This window comes from Symphalangus syndactylus, chromosome 17 (assembly GCF_028878055.3).
Source record: "Symphalangus syndactylus isolate Jambi chromosome 17, NHGRI_mSymSyn1-v2.1_pri, whole genome shotgun sequence".
In the NCBI taxonomy this organism is placed as follows: domain Eukaryota; kingdom Metazoa; phylum Chordata; class Mammalia; order Primates; family Hylobatidae; genus Symphalangus; species Symphalangus syndactylus.
The window spans coordinates 20,068,480-20,095,974 of NC_072439.2; the positions used below are offsets into that span (position 1 = coordinate 20,068,480).

Sequence of the window (27,495 nt, forward strand, 5' to 3'; positions counted from 1 at the left end):
CAGCTGAGCAAGGCTTGATCAGCCCCGCCTAACAGGCCTCCCCCCCCCTCCGCCCACAGCCTCGAGGCTCATCCACAACATGGACCTGCGCACAATGACACAGTCGCTGGTGACTCTGGCAGAGGACAACATAGCCTTCTTCTCCAGCCAGGGTCCTGGGGAAACGGCCCAGCGGCTGTCAGGCGTTTTTGCTGGTGTGCGAGAGCAGGCGCTGGGGCTGGAGCCCGCCCTAGGCCGCCTGCTGGGCGTGGCGCACCTCTTTGACCTGGACCCAGAGACACCAGCCAATGGGTACCGCAGCCTGGTGCACACAGCCCGCTGCTGCCTGGCGCACCTCCTGCACAAATCCCGCTATGTGGCCTCCAACCGCCGCAGTATCTTCTTCCGCACTAGCCACAACCTGGCCGAGCTGGAGGCCTACCTAGCTGCCCTCACCCAGCTCCGCGCTCTGGTCTACTACGCCCAGCGCCTGCTGGTTACCAATCAGCCGGGGGTGCTCTTCTTTGAGGGCGACGAGGGGCTCACCGCCGACTTCCTCCGGGAGTATGTCACGCTGCATAAGGGATGCTTCTATGGCCGCTGCCTGGGCTTCCAGGTGAGCACCCTGCCCCGTGCCCCTCTAGGCCCACAATGAAGGCACCTGGTAGCCCCTGGCCTGGCCTATAGTACGGTAAAGTAACCAGTGGTCAGCATTATCGGACTCAGCAAACAGCAGGTACAGAAAGGGGAAGTTGGCTGGAGCTCAGACAGAGCTGCACCAGGGGTCTCAAACTCATGGTCCCTAGGTCATATCTGCCGAGTAGTAAGAAATGCAACTTGCAGAGCTTTTTTCACCAGGGTATCCACTACTCTCTATTGTCCTACACGCAGGAGATGCATTCACTCTTTGTTACCTGTCTGGCCCCTGAAGTCACTTGAGTTTGAGAACCCTCAGGGAGGGATCTGGAGCCATGTGACCCTGTAGTCCTTCTGGCCCTCTCTGGGCCTCCCCACACCTCAGCCTCCCCCTCCCACCCCACGTCTCCAGGCTTCCCTGCGGGCTAGGCTATCCTCAGCAACCCAGCCCAGACATTCCTGGAAACCTCCCCTCACCAGGGCTGAACCCACAAGTATTGATCAGCCCAGCTGGGCCAGCCAGCTCCTCCCTGTGTCCCAGCCGTGACCCTAGAGTCATGAGAAAGAGATCCCGGGGCTGCCCGAACCAGCATCCCAGCCACAATAGCCAGGCACTGAGGTGCCCTCTGGCCTACTGGGCACCCAGCCAGGGGCAGGGCCCAGCTCTGCCTTGGTGCAGGGCAGTCTCCCCTTTAAAATGTCAGTCCCCGGGAGGGCAGAGGCCTCCCCTGACTTGGTCACTGCTCCAGCCCGGTGTCTAGCATGCAGCAGGACCTTGGCCAGTACAGAGTGAACAGAAGAACCCACCAATCCCTTGCCTTGGCCTCCTGTGGCTCCATTTCTTCTAATCCTGTGTCCCCATTGTCTTGTCTTTTTTTTTTTTTTTCGTTTAGTAGAGATGGGGTTTTGCCATGTTGGCCAGGCTGGTCTCAAACTCCTGACCTCAAGTGATCCGCCCACCTCGGCCTCCCAAAGTGCTGGGTTTACAGGCATGAGCCACCGCGCCCGGACCCCACTGTCTTTCCTTAACTGCGTGTCTGCTCTGTCAGACGCTGTCTCCCCCTCCCCCTGTGGCGGCCGGCTGGTCCCATGTCTAGGCCTCAGTCTCCCTCTCTGGCTGTCCTTTTGCCTCAGGTCCCTGTGCCTCGGGGGCTGTCTCTGGCTATCTCCCTGTTCCTGTCTTCCAGTTGCCTCCTCTCCCCATCCATCTTCTCTCTGACTTTCAGGAAGTCCCTGCACCATCCTACTCCCCACCACACAGCCTACCAGTGGCACCACCCCGCGCTGAGAATGAAATCCAAATTCCTCTGCCCAGGCCCTATATGAGCCCCCTTTGCCTCTCTAATGTCACTGCCTGCCCCTCTCCCCACTGCTCACTCTGCTTCAGCCACACTAGCCCCCTGGGTCTCACTACCCAGGTCAAGCACCAAGCATGAGTTCACCTTTTTTTCTGAGACAGAGTCTCACTCTGTCGCCCAGGCTGGAGTGCAGTGGTGTGATCTCCACTCACTGCAACCTCCGCCTCCTGGGTTCAAGCAATTCTCCTGCCTCAGCCTCCTATGAGCTCATCTTTAAGCCTTCACGCTCTCTGTGCCTTGTGCAGGGAACACCCTCCCCTCACTTCAGTCAGATCTCTCCTCCGAGACCCGCTAAGTAGCCTGACCCCTAGTCATCACTCGTGCCCTCTCCACCTACTGCCTTTTTTTTTTCAAGCCATTCGTCATTCCTTGTCATGATACTGCGCATGGCTTTGCTTATATGCTGATCATTTGTTTTCCCTTTGAGAACATCAGGTCCGTGAACCAGGCGAGAGCTATGCCCAGCACACAGTAGGAGCTCATGAAACGTTTACTGAATGAATGTGTCTTCCCCGCACATCCCTGCGCCTCGCTCCTGCCCTGTCCCCATCCCTCTCTTGAGCGGTGGGTGACGCAGCCGCGTCTCTCCACAGTTCACGCCTGCCATCCGGCCATTCCTGCAGACCATCTCCATTGGGCTGGTGTCCTTCGGGGAGCACTACAAACGCAACGAGACAGGCCTCAGTGAGTCCCGGCCGGGTTCTACTTGCAGCCTACTCTCCTGACCCTCCTCCCCACTCCTGCCCAAGCAGCCTGACCCAGTGGGGCTCCCTGACACCCCTTCCGACCCCCAGGTGTGGCCGCCAGCTCTCTCTTCACCAGTGGCCGCTTTGCCATCGACCCTGAGCTGCGTGGGGCTGAGTTTGAGCGGATCATACAGAACCTGGATGTGCACTTCTGGAAAGCCTTCTGGAACATCACTGAGATGGAAGTGCTATCGGTGAGGGCCTGTTACAGATGGGGACACTGAGGCCCAGAAACTCATCTGAGGCCACAGTAGGTCTCTGTGGGGCTCCAGGCCCAGGGATGGCACACAAGGGCAAAGACTGGGGATCAGAGGGAGAGGTGAAGGGCACCCCTGTAGGCAGACCCTCCCCAGCACCCCTTCTGTCCCCTCCCTCCAGTCTCTGGCCAACATGGCATCAGCCACCGTGAGGGTAAGCCGCCTGCTCAGCCTGCCACCCGAAGCCTTTGAGATGCCGCTGACTGCCAACCCCACCCTCACGGTCACCATCTCACCCCCACTGGCCCACACAGGCCCTGGGCCCGTCCTCGTCAGGCTCATCTCCTACGACCTGCGTGAAGGACAGGTAGGGTTCCAGCCTCAGTCAGGGACAGGGACAGACCCGAGAAGCGTGGGCAGCCCCCACCTTGGCATCCCCGTGGACGGGTGCAGCCCTGGCCAGCTCTCCCCAACCTCACACACCGTCTCCCTCCTCACTCCCAGGACAGTGAGGAGCTCAGCAGCCTGGTAAAGTCCAACGGCCAACGGAGCCTGGAGCTGTGGCCGCGCCCCCAGCAGGCACCCCGCTCGCGGTCCCTGATAGTGCACTTCCATGGCGGTGGCTTCGTGGCCCAGACCTCCAAATCCCACGAGCCCTACCTCAAGAGCTGGGCCCAGGAGCTGGGCGCCCCCATCGTCTCCATCGACTACTCCCTGGCCCCCGAGGCCCCCTTCCCCCGTGCACTGGAGGAGTGCTTCTTCGCCTACTGCTGGGCCATCAAGCACTGCACCCTCCTTGGTGAGCCTTAGGCCCCAACGGCCACCTGCGCCTGCTCCCATCCCACCCAGCCTGCTTTAAGCTCCTCCAGCCTCAGCCTCACCCTCTGCCTTTCTCTTCCCCTGACACCTCCCAGCTCCTGCTCACCCAGGTCCTGCCCAGTCTTCCGCCTCAGCCACTTTATCCTCTGTCCTCGACTGTGGCACCCAGACTCTCCATCTCCTCCACTTCCACTTCTCACCCACCATCCTGTCTCCTCGGGCCTCTGTCTTCCCCCTCTGATAGCTCCAGGCCCTGCTCTCCTGTCCTGCCAGGCTCCTGGCCCACAGTCCAGCTTCTCTGACCTCCCTCTTCAAAGATCAGCATCTTGGGAGGACACTGAGGCACAGAGCAGTGTGTGGCCATGCCCCAGGGCACAGAGCCTGCAGCCCAGCCCCTCTGTGCTGAGCCTGAACCCTGACCTTCCATTCCCACCCTCTGAGGCCCCCCTCCTGCAACAGGCCTGAGCTCAGCTCCCCTTTCCCACCACCTGCCCTCCCTGCTCCCAACCTCCAGCCCCGACAGACTTTCCCAGTCCTTCCCTGGGCCTCTCCAGGTCCTGAGTCATCCTGACCCTCTGTCTACCATGTGAGCCCAAATCTGTGCCTTAGTCTGCCAGTCTCTAAAACTGCAGTCTGCTAGGCCTTGGAGTGCCCCACACCCCACCTTGGAGAGCCCAGTTCTCCCCGCTTGAGTTCCTCCCTGCCCTCCCTCCCCAGGCCCCTGCCCCTGCCAGGTTGCCACCAACCACCCCTCTCCCAAACCAGGCTCAACAGGGGAACGAATCTGCCTTGCGGGGGACAGTGCAGGTGGGAACCTCTGCTTCACCGTGGCTCTTCGGGCAGCAGCCTACGGGGTGCGGGTGCCAGATGGCATCATGGCAGCCTACCCGGCCACAATGCTGCAGCCTGCCGCCTCTCCCTCCCGTCTGCTGAGCCTCATGGACCCCCTGCTGCCCCTCAGTGTGCTCTCCAAGTGTGTCAGCGCCTATGCTGGTGAGGCCCACACCCTCAGCAGGGAAAAAGGACTGCAGGGATGTCTGAGTCCTGCAGGGACGGGCTGGGGACCGGGACTCCTGTGACTGAGGAAGGAGAGGCCAGGCAGAGGAATCTAAGACTCCTTGTCCCTTTTTTTTTTCCTGTGTATGTGTGTGTGTGTGTGTGAGAGAGACAGAGAGAGACAGACACAAGGTGTCATGTCGCTCAGGCTGAGTGCAGTGGCTCAAACACACCTCACTGCAGCCTCGACCTCCCAGGCTGAAGCAATCATCCTGCCTCAGCTTCCCAAGTAGCTGGAACTACAGGTGTGCACCACCGTGACCACGCCCAGCTAATTTTTGTGTTTTTTGCTATGTTGCCCAGGCAGGTCTTGAACTCCTGGGCTCAAGCCATCCTCTCGCCTTGGCCTCCCAAAGTACTGGGACTACAGGCATGAGCCACTGTGCCCAGCCTCCTTATCCCTTTTGAAGCGATTGGATATTCTTGGGTCCCTGGGACCACAGATGCCTGAAATTCTGGGCATTAAAACTGGGCCCAGAAAGGGGAAAACAACTCAGATACCCGCATATACCCTGCAGGTGCAAAGACAGAGGACCACTCCAACTCAGACCAGAAAGCCCTCGGCATGATGGGGCTGGTGCGGCGGGACACAGCCCTGCTCCTCCGAGACTTCCGCCTGGGTGCCTCCTCGTGGCTCAACTCCTTCCTGGAGTTAAGTGGACGCAAGTCCCAGAAGATGTCGGAGCCCATAGCAGGTGAGTGATTCACTCCCGTTACATGCCCAGCCAGGGTGAGCAGGAGGGACAGCCTAGCACAGCAAAAGTCCCAGGGAAGATGCTGGGCATGGTGGTTCAGACCTGCAATCCCAGCACTTTGGGAGGCTGAGGTGGGCAGATCACTTGAGGTCAGGGGTTCAAGATCAGCCTGGTCAACATGACGAAACCCTGTCTCTAGTAAAAGTACAAAGAAATTAGCCAGGTGTGGTGGTGCACGCCTCTAATCCCAGCACTTTGGGAGGCCAAGGTAGGCAGATCACTTGAGGTCAGGAGTTCAAGACCAGCCTGGCCAACACGGCAAAACCCCTTCTCTACAAAAAAATACAAAAATTAGCAGGGTGTGGTGGCATACACCTGTAGTCCCAGCTACCGGAGAGGCTGAAGCATGAGAATCGCTTGAACCTGGGTAGCAGAGGTTGCAGTGAGCCAAGACAGAGCCTCTGTACTCCAGCCTGGGTGACAGAGCGATACCTTGTCTCAAAAAAAAAAAACTAAAAAAAAGAGTACCCTTACTGGGCTGTGCTGAGGTCTGCCTCCAACCATTTGGGTCAAGTGGCCAGTACAATATGTGGCACCCAGTAGGTGCTATTAGAAGATGCCAGCACCCCTGGTGTGCCCATTCTGTTCCAGTGACCCTCTGGGCCACAAAGCACTTAAGTAGTTATTCTCACATTGTTTTGCACCTCGCCTTCGTAGATTTATAAAGACAAGTAAGGCTGGGTGTGGTGGCTCACGCCCATAATCCCAACACTTTGGGAAGCCGAGGCAGGCGGATCACTTGAGGTCAGGGTTGGAGACCAGCTTGGCCAACATAGTGAAACCCCATCTCTATTAAAAATACAAAAATGGGCCAGGCATGATGGCATGCACCTGTAATCCCAGCTACTCAGGAGGCTGAGGCAGGAGAATCACTTGAACCCAAGAGACGAGGTTGCAGTGAGCCGAGATCACGCCACTGCACTCGAGCCTGGGTAACAGAGTGAGACTGTCTCAAAAAATAAATAAATAAATAAATACAAAAAGTAACTGGGCATGGTGGCACGCCTGTAATCCCAGCTACTCAGGAGGCTGTGGCAGGAGAATTGCTTGAACCTGGGAGGCGGAGGTTGCAGTGAGCCAAGATCGCACCACTGCGCTCCAGCCTGGGTGACAGAGCAAGACTCCATCTCAAAAAAAAAATAAAAATAAAAATAAAGTAAAAAACTAAAACTGTAGCATCTTGGCCCTCATGGTAGGCAGTGTGGGTCTGATAAAATGAACAGAGCTGAGGCCAAGCTGGGCACGCCAGGTGGGCTGGAAGTGTATCTTTAGCATCGTTTGGGCACTTGCTTGCCTGGTCACGTGAAGGGATAAAACTGAAGAACACAAAGGAAATTTAGGGAAGCAGATCCGTGTGGCTACAGGTGCCAGACCCCTAGAAATGTGAGACACCCTGGAGACTTGTTAGCTCCCTGTGAACAGAGCCTCCCTTCAAGCCACTGGGCCTGCTTACTATTCAAATCATTTTGATCCATTTTCACCTTGTGGTAAGTGTAATCCCAGCACTATGGGAGGCCAAGGCGAGCAGATCACTTGAGGCCAGGAATTTGAGAACAGCCTGGCCAACATGGCAAAACCCCATCTCTGCTAAAAAAACACAAAAATTACCCAGGCATGGTGGCACATGCCTATAGTCCCAGCTACTCGGGAAGCTGAGGCACGAGAATCACTTGAACCTGGGAGGTAGAGGCTGCAGTGAGCCATGTTCTCGCCACTGCACTCCAGCCTGGGTGACAGAGCGAGACTTTGTCTCAAAAATAAATATATATATATATTATGATCCCCAGTGGGTAGCGGTACCTAATCCCACATCTTATCCCACTGAGTCCTGCCACCTATGAACCAAGGACTATTTTCATTTCCTTGATCTAGAAGAAAAAATAGGCTCCTAGAGGTAAACTGCACCTAATCTTCCCAGACACACACACACACACACACACACACACACACACATCCTTCACTAGGACACACAGCCCCACTGCCAAGACCCCCACCATGACTACCTGGGGCATCTGGAACTCCACCCATCCCCTAGGCAAGAGTCTGGGGAAACACAGCCTTTCACAGCGCTCCACAGGCGACTGCCCTTCCCATGGCATTCCCTGCCAGCCACTCACACACCTAAACTAACGGAGCCAGGCCTATCTGCTCCCCCTCTCTCAGAGCCGATGCGCCGCAGTGTGTCTGAAGCAGCGCTGGCCCAGCCCCAGGGCCCACTGGGCACGGATTCCCTCAGGAACCTGACCCTGAGGGACTTAAGCCTGAGGGGAAACTCCGAGACGTCGTCGGACACCCCAGAGATGTCGCTGTCAGCTGAGACACTCGGCCCCTCCACACCCTCCGATGTCAACTTCTTATTACCGCCTGAGGATGCAGGGGAAGAGGCTGAGGCCAAAAATGAGCTAAGCCCCATGGACAGAGGCCTGGGCGTCCATGCCGCCTTCCCCGAGGGTTTCCACCCCCGACGCTCCAGCCAGGGTGCCACACAGATGCCCCTCTACTCCTCGCCCATAGTCAAGAACCCCTTCATGTCGCCGCTGCTGGCACCCGACAGCATGCTCAAGAGCCTGCCACCTGTGCACATCGTGGTGAGCGCCAGAGGGGGCCGGTACAGGTGCATTTAGAGAGGAGCAGGGCACCCAGGGAGGAGCGGGACCGGGCACGGGTGCACCTGGGAAAGAGAGCTCCGGAGTGGGGAGAAAGGGACAGGCTGTCCCCAGAGGAGAACAATGCCCCGAACGAACGGGAGGAGGACAGGAGTCAGGGCTGCCTCCGTTTTACTTTGCAATTTTGAGTACCAAGAGACAGGATCAGTGGGGCAGCCCCTTGGGCTTGGAGAATCAAGAGAAAAAAAGGTGGGTTTGGCGGGGTGGGGAGGGAGAGGCTGGAGACAGGCCAGGGATCGCAGTTAAAGTCATTCTCCCATCCTTCCCACAACTCCCCCCCATTCCCTCCATTCTCTCCCCAACTCCTCACCCACCGTCTCCTGCCTCCGTCCACTCCCGTCTGTATCCATATTTCCCGCTCCCTTTGTTCATCAAACCCCTCCTTGCTGTATCCGACCCCGGTCTGTCGGTCCTCCACCCTCTCTCCACGTCCGTCCCCGCTGTCCCGTAGGCGTGCGCGCTGGACCCCATGCTGGATGACTCGGTCATGCTCGCGCGGCGACTGCGCAACCTGGGCCAGCCGGTGACGCTGCGAGTGGTGGAGGACCTGCCGCACGGCTTCCTGACCCTGGCGGCGCTGTGCCGCGAGACGCGCCAGGCCGCAGAGCTGTGCGTGGAGCGCATCCGCCTCGTCCTCACTGGGCCCGCGCCCGCCCCGCCGCCGGTGTGAGCCGCCCGCCGGAGCCGGGCCGCGCGGGGAGACGGGGGCTGCGGGGGGCGACACTAAAAGCCTGTTGTTCCCATCTGCGCCAGCCTCCGTCATGAATGCGTTCCGGGCCGGGCGGAAGGGGACGCGGGCTGTGCCTTACTTAAGTCGGGGGCGGCAAGGGGGCCCGGGCCCGAAAGCTGAGACCCCCGCCACGGGGAGGGGGACGCGCACACACACCGGTCACCGAGACGGCTGGACCTGCACGCCACCGCTGCCTTTTGCTGCTGCTGCTGCTGCGACCGCCGCAGGGACGGGGACTGGCCCTCCCTTGCAGGTCGGTTGGTTGGTTTGTTTCTTGTAAATAAAAGTATTTAATTAGTTTGGCCTCTCTCAAATACGGTGGGGTGTTTGCCCACCAGGGGGCAGCCTCGGACTCAAGCGGCTGGGAACTAAGAAACCTGGAATGAGGGGTATGGGGGCCTGGATTTTGGGGACCAGAAGGGAGTGGACTCCTTGGTAACCCAGACCCACCTCCCCTCGGACTTCATCCAGGTACACTGCCAGGAGATGCTGGGTCCTCAGCTCCTCCCCTTGAAGACCTTCGGTTAGCTGGACTCACCCTGGTCCCAGGGAGACCACGCTCAGCATCCATCGGGGGATATAAAAGTTAAAAATAATCTCTTGGGTCTCATAGGCTCCAGTGACCCAGACACCCTGCAGAACTGGAGCAAAGTTAGCAGGAAATCAGAAACAAACTGGCGCTCAAAATAGTGTAAATGCAGCCGGGCACGGAGGTTCACGCCTGTAATACCAGCACTTTGGGAGGCAAGACAGGAGGATAGCTTGAGTCCAGGGGTTTGAGACCAACCTGGGCAACATAGACCAGTCTCTACAAAAACATTTAAAAATTAGCCGGGCGTGGTGGCACACTCCTGCAGTCCTAGCTACTCAGGAGGGTGAGGCAGGAGGATCACTTAAGCCCAGGAGTTTGAGGTTGCAGTGAGCTATGATCGCACCACTGCACTCCAACTTAGGCAAGAGTTGGACCCTGTTTCCAAAAAAACAAAAACTGGAAATGCAAGCTCTGTCCAGCTGTGACAATCAGCTCTTGGACCAACTCTCTGGCCCCTTGTAAATCCTGAGTTTGGAGTTGAGATGATTTATACCCAGGTCGTGCCTTCAAAGGGCTTCTGATCCTGGATTCAGAGAGGGTGGAAGAACAGACACAGGGTGTCACAGTCCCCAGGGGTTCCACCTGTGGTAGTCAGGGAGGGCTTCACAGAGGTGGTGATCTGAGCTTGACACTAAAGGATGAACAAAAGTCTGCTAGGAAGAAAAAACATGCCAGGTTGTGAGAGCCAGCTGGCAGTGATCAAAGCTGCCACCTGGCTAGAAAAAGCTTCCACCTGACCAGAAGGTCAGGTGCAAAGTGGGGAGGGGCGTGAGGGGCCTGGAGTGGTCAGCAGGAGCAGGGCCTGAAGAGCCTGGAGTACGATTTGGACTAAACTGGAGGGCAGTGGGGAGCCACAGGAGCGCTTTGAGCAAGAAAGGGCCAGGGTCAGCTCAGGGCACTGAAAGATCCTGCTGGGACACTGGGGGATGGACAGAAAAGGGCAAAACTGGAGCCCTACAGGCCAAGGAGGAGGCCTGAGCTGGGGCAGGAGCCGTGAGGGTAAGGAGTGTAGGTGGAGCGTCCCAGAGCCATAAAAGGTGGGAAGAACAGCACCTACTGATGAGGTTACAGGACAGCAAGGGGACAGAGATGACACCCAGGTCTGGCCATGGGAGCAGGTGGACAGTGAAGCTGTCTCTTCAATGGGAGGAGGCTCAGGTGTGTGTGTGATAGGCGAGACCTGCTGAGGGCCATTCTGGACATGGTGAGCTGGAAGGTCTCAGGAAGACAATCCAGGAGGCAACAAGGGTCAGAAGTGCAGTATGGGGCTGGGTGTGGTGGCTCACGCCTGTAATCCCAGCACTTTCGGAGGCCGAGGTGGGTGGATCACCTGAGGTCAGGAGTTCAAGACCAGCCCAGCCAACATGGCGAAACCCCGTCTCTACTAAAAATACAAAAATTAGCCGGGTGTGGTGGTGCACGCCTGTAATCCCAACTAATTGGGAGGTCGAGGCAAGAGAATCGCTTGAACCTGGGAGGCAGAGGTTGCAGTGGGCTGAGACTGCGCCACTGCACTCCAGCCTGGGCAATAGAATGAGACTCTGTCTCAAAAAAAAAATATGCAGTCTAGGTGGAACCAAGGGACTGGAACATTTCCAGGAAGCCTGGGCAGGTGGGACAGCAACAAGAGGGCCAGGACAGAGACAGCCCTGAGGATCACGCCCCTAGTAAAGGGGTGGGCAGGTGTGGGCAGGGGTGGGCAGGGGTGGGCAGTGGAAGGCAAGTCTGGCGGGTTCTAAGGAGCAGCCGGAGAGGGAGGAAGCTAGCCAGGAAGGAGGATGTAGGGTGAAGGGAGTTTCAGGGAGTGGACCAGTTCAGATGAGGATTGAAATGTTACCTTCAGGTCTCAGCAATGAGCAGGTGACCTCAGTGACCTTGTCCAGAGCCACTGCAGGGTCATGGCCGTTGGGCAGCCAGACATAGTAGGTTGAAGAGGGAGTGGAAGGTAAGGGATTGAGCCAGTGGGCACCACAAGAGAGCTTGATACAGGGCACGTGTTTAGAGATGATGGACATGTTTGAATGCTGGAGCGGTGGGAGAGACTGAAGATGCAGAAACAACAAAGCGGTTTCCTCGCAGGATGCGAAGCAAGGGATCCTCAGCTCAGAGGTCCTCGTTCACCCAGCAAGTGACTTCTGAGTCAGGGCCTGTGCTGGGGCAGGGAGCTATAGCCCAGAACTCTTCCTGAAGGTCCAGATCCACTGGGCTGAGTCACCGCTCTCCTTGTCCAACTCATAGAACCCCCTTGCTCACTTCTGTCAAAACAGTCACTACCCATCAACCTGCTCCTGTTTCCTGTCCCCACCTCAAGGATGGCTCCACTGTCCTCCAGACTAGAGCTCTGGGTCTCATCCTGGACAACCCCTTGTCCCATAGCCCATCAATCCCCACTTTCTGTTCTCTCTGCCTCCTGAATCTCCTTATTTTTATTTTTCTTTTCTTTTTTTTTTTTTTTTTTTTTTTTGAGATAAGGTCTCACTCTTGTGCAGGCTGGAGTGCAGTGGCACCATCTTGGTTCACTGCAGCCTCAACTTCCCGGGCTCAAGTGATCCTCCTGCTTCAGCCTCCTCAGTAGCTGGGACCATAGGCATGCACCACCACACCTGACTAATTTTTCTTTTTCTTTTCTTTTTTTTTTGAGTCTCACTCTATGGCCCAGGCTGGAGTGCAGTGGCGCAATCTCAGCTCACTGCAACCTCCCCATCCTGGGTTCAAGCAATTTTCTGCCTCAGCCTCCCGAGTAGCTGGGATTACAGGTGCCCACCACCAAGCCTGGCTAATGTTTTGCATTTTTAGTAAAGATGGGGTTTCACCATCTTGGCCAGGCTGGTCTGGAACTCCTGACCTCGTGATCCACCTGCCTCGGCCTCCCAAAGTTCTGAGACTACAGGAGTGAGCCACTGCGCCTGGCCACACCTGGCTAATTTTTTGTAGAGATGAGGCTGTCACTATGTTGCCCAGGCTGGTCTTGAACTCCTTGGCTCAAGTGATCTTCCCACTGCAACTTCCCAAAGTGCTGGGATTACAGACATGAGCCACAGCACCAAGCCTTGCCTCCTGAATCTCTGTCTTATCCCCTCGGCCTCTTCCCTGATCCACGCTCCACTCTCTCCTACCTGAATCCCTGCCAGAGCCACCTCCTGGGCTACTGGCTTCCAGTCTCATTCCTCCAGTTCTGGACCAACTATGACCTTGTCCTCCGCTACTCTCAACCCTTCCGTGGCTCTCCACGACCCCCTCACCCTCAGGACAAAGTCCAAGCTCCTCAGCCTGGCCTCTACTCATCTCTTCGGCCACCTCCCCTGCTGGCCATACAGACTTGACTGGCCTTCAGCTTAGGCACCTGCACGCAGTACTGCTCCTGCATGCCTCCCTGTCTTTGGTCACGCTGAAACACCCTCCCCACACCCATTTTGCCTGGCATCTCCACTTTGCCTGGCATGTTCTGCTCCTCCAAGATCCAGCTCCAATGGCCCCTCCCCTGGAAACCCTTTCCCGACCACGCCAAACTAAAAAAGTCTCTCCTGGGCTCCCCACCGTCTCCGCACACCCATGCCCATCAACGTCCATCCTCCCATTTGACCCGGGCTCCTTGAGGGTACGGCCCAGGCCTGACTCATCTTGGTCACCAGCATCGCCCAGCACGAGGCTTGGCACACCAGAAGCCTCAGGAAATGTTTGTCTAACTAATAGGTGGGAGAGTGTGTGAGTGAGTGGCTAGACGAGGGAATCCGTGAGTGAAAGAATTGAGGGCAGGAAGGGCAGAACGGATGAAGGAGCAGGAAGGCAGGAGCAGACGAGAATCAGGCTTAGGGTGGGAGGAACGGATGGATGAATAACTAGATCCAGCATCCCGGTCTGAGTTTCTCCAAGAAAGCAAGATGGGTTCGCCGGGACTGAGCTCCCCACTCCGCCTCGAGCCTCACTAAGCCTCACAGTTTCCCAGCCGAGCTATGTGCAGAATCCCAATACTAGGCGTGCTGGAAAGGGCTTACCCGGCCAGACCCGGAGAACCGGTTCCGTCGCGAGCCTGCTCCGGCCTCTGCGGAGTGGACCTGGATTCCGATCCTTCAGTTTCCGCGTCTATTGGCCGACTGACGGGGCCTGGCAGAGACTGGCGTCTCCGAAAGCCTATCGCTGTCCGAGTTGGGCTGTGGGCCCCGCCTACCAGGCAAAGGGTCCTGAGTGGCCCAGGGAGGTAGAAGGCCGAGTGTCCATTGGCTGGAAGATAGTGACTGACGTCATGGATAGCTTTCGCAGCCAGACTCCAAAGAAGCGCCTCGCGTGTCGGACCCGCCTCCGGAGGGACTGAGTCGGGGTGGGAACCCTGGGCGTAGACGGTCGCAGAATGGTCGTGAATGGAGTTTCTGGCCCCACATGCCTAGGCTGTTTGCTGACCCGATCCTTGGGTCTTGAGGAAGGTTGGGGATTTGAGAGTTCAGACTCCTTGGTTCTGAAGGACGAGAAGTCTGGGACCCGAGGAAGGAGGGACTAGGGGCCCGGACTCCTGGGTCAGAGGGAGGAGGGGGCTGGAAACCTGAAGGTTTAGTGTCTAGGAGCGGGAACTCCGGGATCTTGAGTCACTCGCCCGCCCAGGGATGACAGGTTTGGGGTTCAGGATTTTATGAGGCTATTTATGGTAAGGGAGCCAGGCCTTACCCCCAGGCACGTGTTCTGGGTAATGAGGTGGAGCTTGGAATGGAGAGGGAGAAGGAAGAGGCTCAGGGGAAGCCCTGGCCTGGATATGCCCTTTCCTCATCCCGAAAAGGGAAGTCAGAGGCAGGTGCCGTCTGCAAAAGGAACCCAGAGCTAGAGGAGACTGGAGACTCACGTGAGACCAAGAGAAAAACAGAGATACCAAAGGGGAGATAGCAAAAATAAAACAGTAATAATAATAGAGCTCTCTTGTACTGAGTTTACTGTGGCCTGGTTCTGTGCTGAGCATTTTACATAATTATCTCATGTCTTCCTCGTCACAGCTCTGAGAGATTGGATTATTATTAGTAGTATTATCCCCAGTTTACAAGTGAGAAAATTGAGGCCCAGTGAGGGAGAATCAAGATACAGATGTAAAGATACAAGAGAGACACAAAACACAGATGGAGATAAACAAAGAGTTACAGGCCCAGAGAGAAAAAAGGAAACTCAGGCAACAAACAAAAGGAGAGGGGCTGAGAGGTGGGACTCCTGGGGCTGGGGGACTGGAGAGCGGGGGACCCGGACTCCTGGGTCCTGGGGAAAGCAGGGCCAAGGATGGGGTCTCCCAGATATTTTCTCCCATGAATCCATGACACTAAGCTTGTCCAACCCTTCTGGCTGTGGGCGTGAGCCTGGTTGGGGTCGAAAATAGTGATTAGGAGGTGCAGCTGCATCATGAGCTTATTAGGAGGTGATAAGAAAATGATTCATGGCAGTCCCCTTCGCCTGGAAGGGACCTTTCCCCCATGGCCTCTGTTCTTTGATCTGGACAGATCTGGCCTTCTCTGTCCCTCCCCATCGCTGCATCTCCATCACTCAGAACTGTCACTGAGGCCTATCATGGAGGCAGTGGGCCACCTCGGGGCAGCAACAGCTTTCCTGGTGGGCGTTCATCTCTGTGGGTCTCTCTGCTTTCCCCCAGACCCTGAACCGACCAGAGGTCCTGGCACATTGCAGGGGCTCAGGAAATGCTCATGGAATGAATGGACAGAGATCCCCATCTCTGGGCAGCTCTTCCTCTGTCCCCATCCAGCCATCGTTTTTCTGTGCCACCATCACGTCTCTTACCCTCTCCCTGGCCTCACTGGTCTCCTCCCACCTTCCCTTTCAATCTCCCGTTTCTCCTTGAGCCACTGGGCCCACTATCTCCATTAGGGAGAAACCAAGGCTCATCTTGGAAGGATCTCTCCCAGGGGTCACCTATGGGACGTTATGTAAGGGAGTGGCCTCACAGCTGAGAGAAGGGTTCTCAAGATTCAATTACAGACACACTCCCAGCACCTCAGAGTCAGAAATGCAAGATCACACCAAACACGTGCCTTCACAATTTGTGTTAGATTTGATCTTGCATTTGCACCCACACAAAGAGTCACACACACGCAGCAATATAATCACCTACAAGCACAAACACAAATATAGGCACACAATCAGAATCGCCCGTGATCACAGCACACAAGAAATATCCTGTTCCACATGCAAAACAGACACCCCAGCGATGCAATTACATGACCAGTCACTAAGAGCTGGACCAGTCATCCAGCTCCTACCAGGAGGACCATGAGCAAAGACCTGAGTTAATTCCCTACTGTATCCCCGGCAACCAGAAGAACACATCATCGTCATCAGCAGCAGCAACAAAAAATGTTTCCTATGTGACAGGCACAATTCCAAGCACTTTTTTTTTTTTTTGAGGCGGGGTCTCACTCTGTTGCCCAAGCTGGAGTGCAGTAGTGCGATCTTGGCTCAGTGCAACCTCTGCCTCCTGGGTTCAAGCGATTCTCCTGCCCCAGCCTCCCAAGTGGCTGGGACTACGGGCACACACCACCATGCCCGGCTAGTTTTTGTATTTTTAGTAGAGATGGGGTTTCACCATGCTGGCCAGGCTGGTCATGAACTCCTGACCTCAGTTGATCCGCTTGCCTCAGCCTCCCAAGGTGCTGGGATTATAGGCATGAGTCACTGTGCCCGGTCGCACTTTTTATTTAATGCTCTCAACAACCTTATTTGCAACAACCCATCTTATGGGTGGGAAAATTGATATCCAAAGAAGTTTAGTGACTTGCCCAAGGTTTCACAGCCACTGACAGGCGGTCAGAATTTGGTAGGTTTTTTTTTTTTTTTTTTTTTTTGAGATGGAGTCTCGCTCTGTCACCCAGGCTGGAGCACAATGGCACAATCTTGGCTCACTACAACCTCTGCCTCCTGGGCTCAAGCAATTCTCCAGCCTCAACCTCCCGAATAGCTGGGACTACAGGCACATGCCACCACACATGGCTTTTTATGTGCATTTTTAGTAGAGATGGGTTTTCACCATGTTGACCAGGCTGGTCTTGAACTCCTGACCTCACGTGACCTGCCTGCCTCAGCCTCCCAAAGTGCTGGGATTACAGGTGTGAGCCACCATGTCCAGCCAACAGTCAGAAATTGAACCCAGGCTGGGCACAGTGGCTCATGCCTTTAATCCCAACACTTTAGGAGGCCAAAGCAGAAGGACTGCTTGGGCCCAGGAGTTTGAGACCAGCCTGGGCAACATAACAAGACTCCGTCACTACAAAAAATTTGTAGAAATTAGCTGGCATGGTGGTGCACACCTGTGGTCCCAGCTACTCAGGAGGCTCAGGTGGGAGGATCACTTGAGTCGGGGAGGTCAAGGCTGCAGTGAGTCCTCCCATTCATTGCACTCCAGCCTGGGCAACAGAGTGAGACTTTGTCTCAATAAAAAAAGAATTTGAGGCTGGGCGCGGTGGCTCATGCCTGTAATCCCTGCACTTTGGGAGGCCGAAGTGGGCAGATCACCTGAGGTCAGGAGTTCGAGACCAGCTTGCCAACATGGAGAAACCCCTTCTCTACTAAAAATACAAAAAATTAGCCGGGAATGGTGGTGCATGCCTGTAATCCCTGCACTTTGGGAGGCCGAAGCGGGCAGATCACCTGAGGTCAGGAGTTCGAGACCAGCTTGCCAACATGGAGAAACCCCGTCTCTACTAAAAATACAAAAAATTAGCCGGGAATGGTGGTGCATGCCTGTAATCCCTGCACTTTGGGAGGCCGAAGCGGGCAGATCACCTGAGGTCAGGAGTTCGAGACCAGCTTGCCAACATGGAGAAACCCCGTCTCTACTAAAAATACAAAAAATTAGCCGGGAATGGTGGTGCATGCCTGTAATCCCAGCTACTCGGGCGTCCGAGGCAGGTGAATTGCTTGAACCTGGGAGGCACAGGTTGTGGTGAGCTGAGATCACACCATTGCACTCTGGGCAACAAGAGCGAAACTCCATCTCAAAAAAAAAAAAAAAAAAAAAAAAACGAATTTGAACCCAGGCTTTCTGGCTCCAGAGCCCATCACATAAGGCTGCCATTCAATAAATAATTGCTACCTTAATCCAACTGGAGTTACAGAATCACAATAACTGCAAACACACCCAAACAGCAGTGCACAGTATGTGGACTCACAGGAGGGCAATACAGACACACAAATAGAAGAGACCCTCTCATATCACACCGCAGACCACAGAAAAAGCACAGAGACACATCATGACAGTCAGGGATTGTCATGACAATTGGTCACAACCACACACAGAGACACAACACACCCAAACACGGGGCACACCCAGAGCTCCCCAAGTCCCTCCTGTTTCACTCCCAGCCCTGCTGGGCTGGACCTCAAGGAAATAGCAGGTTGAGGATGGGAAGGGGGGCCACCCCACTTGTCCGCTCAGCCCGACCAGTTCCACCAGGGCCACAGATGGCACAACCCACCTTGTGAAACCCACAGTGATGACTGACCCACATTGGGCAACTGGACTGAGACCTGGTCTGGATGCCTGGGTTCTGGGGAGAAAGGGGCTGGGAGCCTGGACTCCTGTATTTCCAAAGGAGGAGGGGGTTGGGTGCCCCATTCCTTCTAAGGGGGAAGAGGAGGATTGGGACCTGGACTCTCAGATCCTGAGGAGGGAAGGCTGGGGCCTGGACTCCTAGGTTCTGGGAAAAGAGGGGGCTGGAGTCCTGGATTCCTCTGTCTTTGATGGTAGGGTTCCAGATTTAGCAAATAAAACTATAGGAAGCCCAATTTAATTTGAATTTTAGATAAATAACAAATACTTTTTAGTATAAATATGCCCCAAATATTGCATGAAACATACTTATGCTAAAAAAAAAAAACTGTTTGTTGCTTATCTGAATTTCAGATTTTACAGGACAGCCTGTGTTTTATGTGGCAACCCTGTTTGAGGAGGATGTAGGCCGATGCCTGATGATTGGGGCACCATCACTCCTCAGCTCCCCAGGAGCTCCTCCTCTTTCTCACAGCCCTCCTCACCCCCAAGCAGGCCACCTCACAGATTCCCCAGTCTCTATTTCCTCCCCTGCATGAATTGCTAGATCTAATTGGGGCCCCCAGGCTGTGTCAGGAGTGAGAGAGGAAACTTGAGGACAACTCAGAGTGTCATCCTGGGAGCCCTAGGGTCCTCGGAGATGACTGACCTTGAGTCACCTACACCCTTAGTCTGGACAGCAGCGGGGATGGGGCCCTGTGGCTGCCTTCACGGGGCAGGTCTGGAGATGAAGAGAGATGGGAAGCGAGATTCAGAAGAGATTTTGACATAGGAGACAGAGACCTGGGATAAGGGCACAGAGACACAGAGCCTGGAGGGACCCAGAGATGGAGAGACAGAGATTTACAAAGAGATTTGCAGAGATGAGGAAAGAAAGAGAGATTCACAGCTGGAAAGGTGAAGATGCAGGGTGAGAGACGAAGATTCAGAGATGAGGAGACAGGGATGTTAGGACACAAGTGAGGAGAAGATGTCCCCCAGACATCCAGGCTCTAGGACCAATGATGGACGTGCACCGGCAAGACAGTGAGCGCTGCCGAGAGTTCTGGGGACAAGGAGACCCAACCATCTGGGTGGTGCTGGGAGACCAAGGCTTGGGTCCTAATGTGTTTGAGGGAGGGAGGGGATACCTGGGATCCCAGGCTAGCAGGGCAATCCACCTGCCATCACCCCACACCCAGTGGGGTGATGACACCACCTTCTCTGCAGGTGACACCCCAGTTTTCTAGTGCCTCCTACATTTTTGGGGTGACACCCGTGCTGAGAACCCCACCCAGCTCTAACGCTGCTTCCCTCACTGAGTCACCTCCCAACCCCGTCAGGCCTGTTGGGGGGAGACTTTGGCGACTCAGGCATCCAGGCCCCCAGCTCCTTCCCTGCTCAGGGGCCCAGCAGTGTGGAATCCCAGGACCCCTACCCTACTGAGGGATGTGCAGCCCAGCCTCATGAGACGCAGGAGTCCGGGGCCCCAGCCCATCCTCCCTCAGACCCCGGGGTCCAAGCCCCCAGTACTTTGCTCCATTAGGACCCAGGAGAACCGGGTGACGTCCACGTCCTTCAGGAACTGCGGCTTTTCAGTTCCCAGCCTTCTCCCTTCCCAGTTTGGAGCTGGGATGAGGTGTGTTTATTTACTTTGGTTCCAACATGAGTCATTCCCCAAAACACACTGCCCCCCATGTGTCTCCTGGCTTGAATGGGGAGGACACTGTCCCCCTCTCCCAGGAAAGTGGGGACGTCACTGAGAGAGATGACAGAGACCCTGAAAGGGGAGTCCCACACAGCACTCGCTCCTACTCCACCCGGCCTTTCTCTTTCCCCACCCATCACCTCTCCCCATTTCCCTGCCCTCTAAGCCTGTTCAGTGATCCCCCCACCTGCCTCTCCACTTTTCCATCTCCGTCTCTCTTCTGTCTCCCATCTCCCCTTTTCTTTCCTTTTTTTTTTTTTTTTGAGACAGGGTTTCGCTCTGTCACTGAGGCTGGAGTGTAGTGGCGGGAACACGGCTCACTGCAGCCTCGACCTTCTGGATTCAAGCGATCCTCCTGCCTCAGCCTCTCAAGTAGCCGGGACTACAGGCACATGCCACCATGCCCAGCTAATTTTATTTGTATTTTTTATAGAGATGAGGTCTCCCTATGTTGCCCAGGCTGGTCTCCAACTCCTGGGCTCAAGCGATCCTCTCACCTCAGCCCCCCGAAGTATTGGGATTACAGGCGAGAGCCACCATGCCTGGCCCATCTCCCCTCTTCCTGTTATTTCTTTTCACATTTTTGTGCCCTTCTGTTTCTTGGCACCTCACCACCTCTCTACATCTTCCTGCGTGTCTCCATCTCTCTGAATCTCCTTCTCTCTCTCCCTTCTGTCTAGAGGGATTTCCCTGCCTGCCTTTCTGACACTGTGTTTCTGTCTCTCCCTCTCTTTTGGTCTCTGCACATTGACCCAGCTGTGGCCCCCCCGCCCCCCCACTCCCCCATCCCTCACCGCCTTCTCTCCCCTCGGTCCTGGGAGCTGAGGTAGGAGGAGAAGTGGGGGGATGGGAGTGGAGAGGGAGGGTGGGAAATCCCAGTTCGGGGAGAGGGTCGATCAGACCGGCTTGGCTCCCTGGGCACCTCTGTCAGAGCCCCGCCCAGGGCTGCGTGGCCGCCCATATAAGTGGCTCTGGGCTGAGAGGGAGAAGTCAGTGCCCGTGTCTCCACACGTCTGTCTCCATCACTGCCATCGAGGTCCTACAGGTAGGAGCATCCCCTCCGCAGCCCTTTCTTTGAGGTTGGGCGCCTCTACTCTGTTCTCCCTCCTCCTCATCCCACTCATATCACTCTGTCTCCTTTCATATCTCTGATTGTCTGTCTCTCGGAACATCTCTGTCCTTCCCAATGCCCCCAAATCCCTCCTTCTTAACTGGGGTGGGCTGAGCTGAATTTAGAAGTCCTGGGGCCCAGCATCACCTCTACGAACCCCCTTGGCCTGGGCCGTCAGATGTGGGCCATTCCTCCTCATGTCTCTGAGCCTCAGTGTTCATCTGTGAGATGGGCTTGCAGAGGAGTCAAAGTGCTGGGCACATGTGGGCGTTACTGGTGACATCTCTACGGGCACCTGGCTCTGAGCTTTCTCCCCTTGGCTCTGACTCTGTCCATCTCCATTTCTTGTTCTCCCTCAAGCTCTATCTCGGGTATGGGGAGGGTCCTCTGCAATCTGTCGGGCAGTTGGAAAGAGATGGGCGAGTTTCTCGCCCCCACCCTATCCATTCCCTATTCCATGTCTCTCCTGGCCGCAGGCTGACTTGGCCTCTTTCTCCCCAGCTCCCCTCCCCCTGAGACCCCAGCCCCCAGTGCCCCAGTCCCTTGCCCCCCACCTTCCCAGTATCCAGCGTCCCTTGGACAGACTCCGCCACTGTCGCCGCAGCCACTTCTGCCGTCCCCAGCACCACTTCCTCAGGGCCAGCAAGATGCAGTTTGAGATGCACGACAACGTGAAAGGCAAAGGTGGGATCGCTGGGTGGACCAGCAACCCTCTCGGTACTGGAACCTGGCCGCCTCCCTCCCCTGGGCACCCTTGCTTCGAAGACAGACGGCGCCTGCTTCCACCCCAGAGGCCCCAGAAATGCTGCAACCCAGAACCCAGGCCCAGACGTGAAGGAGGAGGCGGCACCGCCAGGCCCCACCCAGATGTGGTTCCCATCCTTCCTCAGATGTGCAGGAGACCCCCACCCCCAGCCTAACCAGACGTGCAGGAGCCAGCAGCAACAGGGACAGACTGGGGTTGCCAGTGCCCAGATGTGGCAGAAGGGAAGGGGGAGGCACAGTGGTGTCCCTTCAGTGCGGGCCTGGCGGCCCCACCCAGACTGCCCGGCAGAGGCAAGGGTGGCAGAAGTGGGGTGCCCAGGAGGTGCTGCGAGGCTGCCAGCTCACCCCTACCCTCCCACCTCTGCAGCTATGTCCTACCCCGTAACCAGTCAGCCCCAGTGCGCCACCACCAGCTGCTACCAGACCCAGCTCAGTGACTGGCACACAGGTCTCACGGACTGCTGCAATGACATGCCTGTCTGTGAGTGCCTGCCTGCTCCCTCTCCAGGCCTGGTGGAAGGCGGGTTTGGGGGGAATCAGGAGAGGGAAGCTCACCTCCAACCTCCTCCCACCGCTTGCTAACCCCACTCCCACCTCCCTTCCCTGGACTTGGAATTCCCACTCTGACACTCACCCTTTCCTCAGACCCCCAACACTCCTTAGGATACTACCTCATGCCTTCCTACACTCAACTTCTCGGGCCCTCAACCTCCCCTTTGCATGCCCAGCTTTCCTCACTGTGACCCCCAACTCCCTCTTCAAACCCTAGCTCCTGGCCCAGTGCAGTGGCTCATGCCTGTAATCCTAGCACTTTGGGAGACCAAGGCAAGACAATCCCTTGAGGCCAGGAATTCAAGACCAGCCTGGGCAACATAATGAGATCCCCATCTCTACAAAAATAAAAATAAAAAATAGGCCGGGCTCAGTGGCTCCTGCCTGTAATCCCAGGACTTTGGGAGGCCGCGGCAGGTGGATCACGAGGTCAGGAGTTCAAGACCAGTCTGGTCAAGATGGTGAAACCCCGTCTCTACTGAAAATACAAAAAATTAACCGGGCGTGGCGGCGGGCGCCTGTAAACTCAGCTACTCGGGAGGCTGAGACAGAGAATTGATTGAACCCGGGAGACAGAGGTTGCAGTGAGCCAAGATCACGCCACTGCACTCCAGTCTGGGAAACAGAGCAAGATTCCGTCTCAAAAAAAATAAAAATAAAAAATAAAATTAGCCTGGGGTGGTGGCACACACCAGTAGTCCCAGCTACTCGGGAGGCTGAGGCGGGAGGATTGCTTGAGCCCAGGAGGTCGAGGCTACAGTGAGCCGTGTGATCACACCACTGCACTCCAACCTGGATGACAGACTGAGACTTTAATTTCTTTTCCTTTTTTTTTTCTTTTTTTTTTTTTTTTTGAGACGGAGTATTGCTCTGTCGCCCAGGCTAGAATGCAATGGCACAGTCTATGCTCACTGCAACCTCCGCTTCCCGGGTTCAAGCGATTCTCCTGCCTCAGCCTCCTGAGTAGCTGAGATTACAGGCGCACACCACCACGCCTGGCTAATTTTTGTATTTTTAGTAGAGACGGGGTTTCACTATGTTGGATAGGCTGATCTCAAACCCCTGACCTCGTGATCCGCCCGCCTAGGCCTCCTAAAGTGCTGAGATTACAGGCGTAAGCCACCGCGCCCAGCCTCCATTTTCTAAAAAAAAAAAAAAAAAAAAGAAAAAAGAAAAACCCTGTCTTCCAATCGCTAAGCCATCCTCTCCTCGGACCTCTAATTCCCTCTGGGACCTCTCCTTGGCTGGGTCCCTCAATGCCTCCGGGGCGAATCAACCGCGCCCCTCCCCGGGGCGGAGCCGTCGGGAGGCCCCGGCTGGCCCCGCCCCTGAGCTCCTGCGCCCCGCCCAGGTCTGTGCGGCACTTTTGCTCCTCTGTGCCTTGCCTGCCGCATATCCGACGACTTCGGCGAGTGCTGCTGCGCGCCCTACCTGCCCGGAGGCCTGCACTCCATCCGCACCGGCATGCGGGAGCGCTACCACATCCAGGTGCTTGCGGGCTGGGGACCCGCGGGAGCGGGGAGCTGGGGACTGGCCTCCTGGGACCCACCGCAGGGCTCCTGACCGCTCTCTCCCACCCTCTAGGGCTCCGTCGGGCACGACTGGGCGGCCCTCACCTTTTGTCTGCCCTGCGCCCTCTGCCAGATGGCGCGGGAGCTGAAGATCCGAGAGTAAGGAAGTTCCCTGTCTTCCCCGTCCTTTTCCACCAGTCTCGCCTCTGGCCTTCTCTGGCCACTCCTGGGAGGGACTGCCTCACCACCCCTGTCCCGCTGCCAGAAATGCACCCACAATAAAAACCTGAAAACCAACTCCGCCTACATCCATTTTGTCCCAGGGTAGGAATCTGGGTGGAGAGAGAGGATTGGTGAGAGAGGTGGGGACACGACAGATGCCTACGTGTGACCCCGCCAGGCAGTGTGTGACTTTGGCAAGTTATCCCTCCCAAACCCCAGGCGCCCTCACCCTAACAAAGTAAAACCACTAACCCTTTAGCTGCTGACTCCCTGCCTGAAGCTGCCTGCATTCTGAAAATAAGCAAAACCAGAAAGTCAGTCTTGGGAGGACGGGGGGCACTGAAGTTCAAAGAAAAAACAGGAGAGCGCCCTTGCTTGTTCCATACCTATGGACTGTTGGCCTGCACACAATTCGAACAGGCGTGGGGGACTTTTGTCTCCAAAGCAGAGAACTTCCAAGCTTAAGGCTCTCTGGAGCTAAAAAGGAATTTTTTTTTCTTTTTTTTTTTGAACGGAGTCTCACTCTGTTGCCCAGGCTGGAGTGCAATGGTGCGATCTCGGCACACTGTAAGCTCCGCCTCCCGGGTTCACTCCATTCTCCTGCCTCAGCCTCCCGAGTAGCTGGGACTAAAGGCGCCCACCACCATGCCCAGCTAATTTTTTTTTTTTTTTTTTGTATTTTTAGTAGAGACAGGGTTTCACCATGTTAGCCAGGTTGGTCTCGATCTCCTGACCTCGTGATCCGCCCGCCTTGGCCTCCCAAAGTGCTGGGATTACAGGCGTGAACCACCACGCCCGGCCTTTTTTTTTTTTGAGACGTAGTTTCGCTGTTGTTCCCTAGGCTGGAGTGCAATGTCGTGATCTCAGCTCACTGCAACCTCCACCTCCTGGGTTCAAGCGATTCTCCTGCTTCAGCCTCCCTAGTAGTTGGGATTACAGGCATGCGCCACCATCCCCAGCTAATTTTGCATTTTTAGTAGAGACGGGGTCTCTCCATGTTGGTCCAGCTGGTCTCGAACTCCTGACCTCAGGTGATCCTCCCGCCTCGGCCTGACAAAGTGCTGGGATTACAGGCATGAGCCACTGCGCCTGGCCTAAAAAGGAATTTTTAGGGACTGTCTACTTCAATCAACCCTCTTTCCTGCAAAAGCAACCAACAGCAGATCAAAAAATGTTCAGGTCTCAAAATTGGACAGACCTGGGATCTAATCTTGACTCCTCACCATTTAGCTGTGTTATCTTAGTGAATTCATAAACCTTTCTGAACCTGATTCCCCCTCTGGGGCTAACAATCCCTAGCATGTCATATGGCTATTGTGAGAACAAGAGATGGAACACAGGGAAAGGCCAAAGTGTGAACTCGAATCACTGTGGGCTGGATGTGGTGGCTCCTGCCTCTAATCTCAATGCTTTGGGAGGGCTGAGGCAGGAGGATCACTTCAGGCCAGGATTTGGAGGCCAACCTCGGCAACACAGCGAGACATCTCTACGAAAATTTTTTTTTTTTTTTTTGAGATGGAGTCTTGCTCTGTTGCCCAGGCTGGAGTGCAGTGGCACGATCTTGGCTCACTGCAAGCTCCGCCTCCCGGGTTCACACCATTCTCCTGCCTCAGCCTCCTGAGTAGCTGGGACTTGTACAGGGGCCCGCCACCACACCCCGCTAATTTTTTGTATTTTTTAGTAGAGACAGGGTTTCACCGTGTTAGCCAGGATGGTCTCGATCTCCTGACCTCGTGATCTGCCCACCTTGGCCTCCCAAAGTGCTGGGATTACAGGCGTGAGCCACCACGCCCGGCCTATTCTAATATTAATATATTACTATTATTTGCTGTTATCTCTCTCTCTCTCTCTCTTTCTGGAGCTGTATCCACTCGTGGAGTGACATCTTCCCTCAGGATATCTAAGAGCCATCTCAAATTTAACATATATAAAACCTAACTGCTGATGTACCCCAACCCCCAAACTGACTCTGCCTAGTCTTTGCCATGCCAGGAAACAGCAAACTCTACCAGTTCCGTTGCTCAGTCACTTTCTCTCTCACCCAATCTGTCAACAAATTCTGCTGGTTCTGCTTTCAGAATATATCCAGAATCTCACCACTTCTCCCCGGTTCTGCTTTCAGAATATATCCAGAATCTCACCACTTCTCCCCGCTCTGCTATCCCGACCTTGTTCCAGCCACTCTCCTCTTCAACACGGACACAGGCCTTCCTCAATGGGCTTCCCACCCTCTCCTACCACTTTAGCCTCTTCCTCCCAGGGGAATCCTGTGAACACCTATGTCAGAGCTCATTCTTTCCAAGCTCAGAATCCTCCCATGGTGCCATCTCTGACAGAGTGGAAGCTTGAGTCCTCACCGTGGTGCAGGGACCTACAGGACATGGCTCTTGTTCCCTCCGTGACCTTGTCTCCCTATCTCCCCTTATTCCTTCTTTGCTCCGACCACATGAATCTTGTTTCTCTGAAATGTCAGGCACACTCCAACTCTGGGCCTTTGCACTGGCTGTTCCTTTGGCCTGGAATGCTCCTCCCTCAAATGTCCCTCTGGCTCACTCCCTAATTTCTGCTCGTTTATCGTCTTACAAGAGAGGCCTTCCCATCCCACCTATGTTAAATAGCAAGTCCCAGACCGGGTGCAGTGGCTCATGCCTGTAATCCCAGCACTTGGGGAGGCCGTGGTGGGTGAATCCCCTGAGATCAGGAGTTCATGACCAGCCTGGCTAACAGAGTGAAACCCTGTCTCTACTAAAAATACAACAATTAGCCAGGCGTGGTGACAGGCACCTGTAATCCCAGCTACTTGGGAGGCTGAGGCAGGAGAATCGTTTGAACCCGGGAGGCGGAGATTGCAGTGAGCTGAGACGGCGCCATTGCACTCCAGCCTGGGCAACAAGAGCGAAACTCCATCTCAAAAAAAAAAAAAAAAAAGCAAAATAGCAAGTGCCAACTCCCTGCTCTCTCACTGCCTTTTCTGATCACTTTCCAGCATGCAGCATCATTTACTTATTATTGGCACCACACTGGCTTATCAGCTCCATGAGGGCAGAGACCTTATTCACTACTCTGTCCCCAGCTCCCAGCACAATGCGGGGCCCATTGTAGGTAATCAGAAGACATCGGCTTAGAAAAGGGAAGCAACTTTGGAGGTAATGTGTGGGGCAACAGAGACAGGCTTGCGTCACAATCTGGCTCGTCTCTTAATTATTATTATTATTTGTTTTTTTTTTTTTTTTTTGAGACAGAGTCTCGCTCTGTCACCCAGGCTGGAGTGCAGTAGCGCGATCTCGGCTCACTGCAAGCTCCGTCTCCCGGGTTCACGCCATTCTCCTGCCTCAGCCTCTCCGAGTAACTGGGACTACAGGCGCCCGCCACCACGCCCGGCTAATTTTTTTGTATTTTTAGTAGAGACGGGGTTTCACCGTGGTATCAATCTCCTGACCTCGTGATCCGCCCGCCTCGGCCTCCCAAAGTGCTGGGATTACAAGCGTGAGCCACCGCTCCCGGCCTTCCTCTCTTAATTAGCCCTGAGTTCTTAGTCAACAGAGCTTTCGAATGGGCAAAATGGAAAACGAAGCTAGCACCT

General features: G+C 55.5%; 2 protein-coding genes and 1 long non-coding RNA gene across 12 annotated transcripts in view; 2 read left to right on the forward strand and 1 right to left on the reverse strand.

Moving 5' to 3' along the window:
• Window positions 1-9,239, forward strand: part of LIPE (lipase E, hormone sensitive type) — a 26,059-nt gene extending 16,820 nt beyond the window's left edge. For 4 of the 10 annotated variants that reach the window (XM_055250291.2, XM_055250296.2, XM_055250298.2 and 1 more), the window contains exons 2-10: window positions 60-595; window positions 2,567-2,657; window positions 2,768-2,913; window positions 3,098-3,283; window positions 3,421-3,715; window positions 4,501-4,728; window positions 5,310-5,486; window positions 7,686-8,134; window positions 8,664-9,239. In XM_055250291.2, coding sequence (XP_055106266.1) covers window positions 60-595; window positions 2,567-2,657; window positions 2,768-2,913; window positions 3,098-3,283; window positions 3,421-3,715; window positions 4,501-4,728; window positions 5,310-5,486; window positions 7,686-8,134; window positions 8,664-8,882 — 2,327 coding nt within the window. In that variant the 3' untranslated portion in view covers window positions 8,883-9,239. Of the gene's footprint in view, window positions 1-59; window positions 596-2,566; window positions 2,673-2,767; window positions 2,914-3,097; window positions 3,284-3,420; window positions 3,716-4,500; window positions 4,729-5,309; window positions 5,487-7,685; window positions 8,135-8,663 lie in introns of all 10 variants that reach the window. The other 6 variants (XM_055250292.2, XM_055250297.2, XM_055250299.2 and 3 more) reach the window with 3 other exon arrangements.
• Window positions 2,074-13,626, reverse strand: LOC134733025 (uncharacterized). Its single transcript, XR_010116587.1, has 2 exons — window positions 13,530-13,626; window positions 2,074-2,631 (listed from the first exon to the last, which is right to left on the reverse strand). It is a non-coding gene; the product is annotated as an uncharacterized lncRNA (long non-coding RNA).
• An 8,355-nt stretch (window positions 13,627-21,981) lies between these two features.
• CNFN (cornifelin) lies at window positions 21,982-23,987 on the forward strand. The gene is made up of 3 exons (XM_055250231.2): window positions 21,982-22,108; window positions 23,531-23,667; window positions 23,764-23,987. Exons 1-3 carry the CDS (start codon window positions 21,997-21,999, stop codon window positions 23,851-23,853), a joined length of 339 nt encoding a protein of 112 aa, XP_055106206.1. The 5' UTR covers window positions 21,982-21,996; the 3' UTR covers window positions 23,854-23,987.
• The last annotated feature ends 3,508 nt before the right edge of the window (window positions 23,988-27,495 follow it).

Coding starts and splice junctions, on each gene's coding strand:
- CNFN (XM_055250231.2), top strand. CDS start 21,997: ATGTCCTACCCCGTAACCAGTCAGCCCCAGTGCGCCACCACCAGCTGC. Junction 22,109..23,530: donor CTGCAATGACATGCCTGTCT/GTGAGTGCCTGC, acceptor CGCCCCGCCCAG/GTCTGTGCGGCACTTTTGCT. Junction 23,668..23,763: donor GGGAGCGCTACCACATCCAG/GTGCTTGCGGGC, acceptor CCCACCCTCTAG/GGCTCCGTCGGGCACGACTG.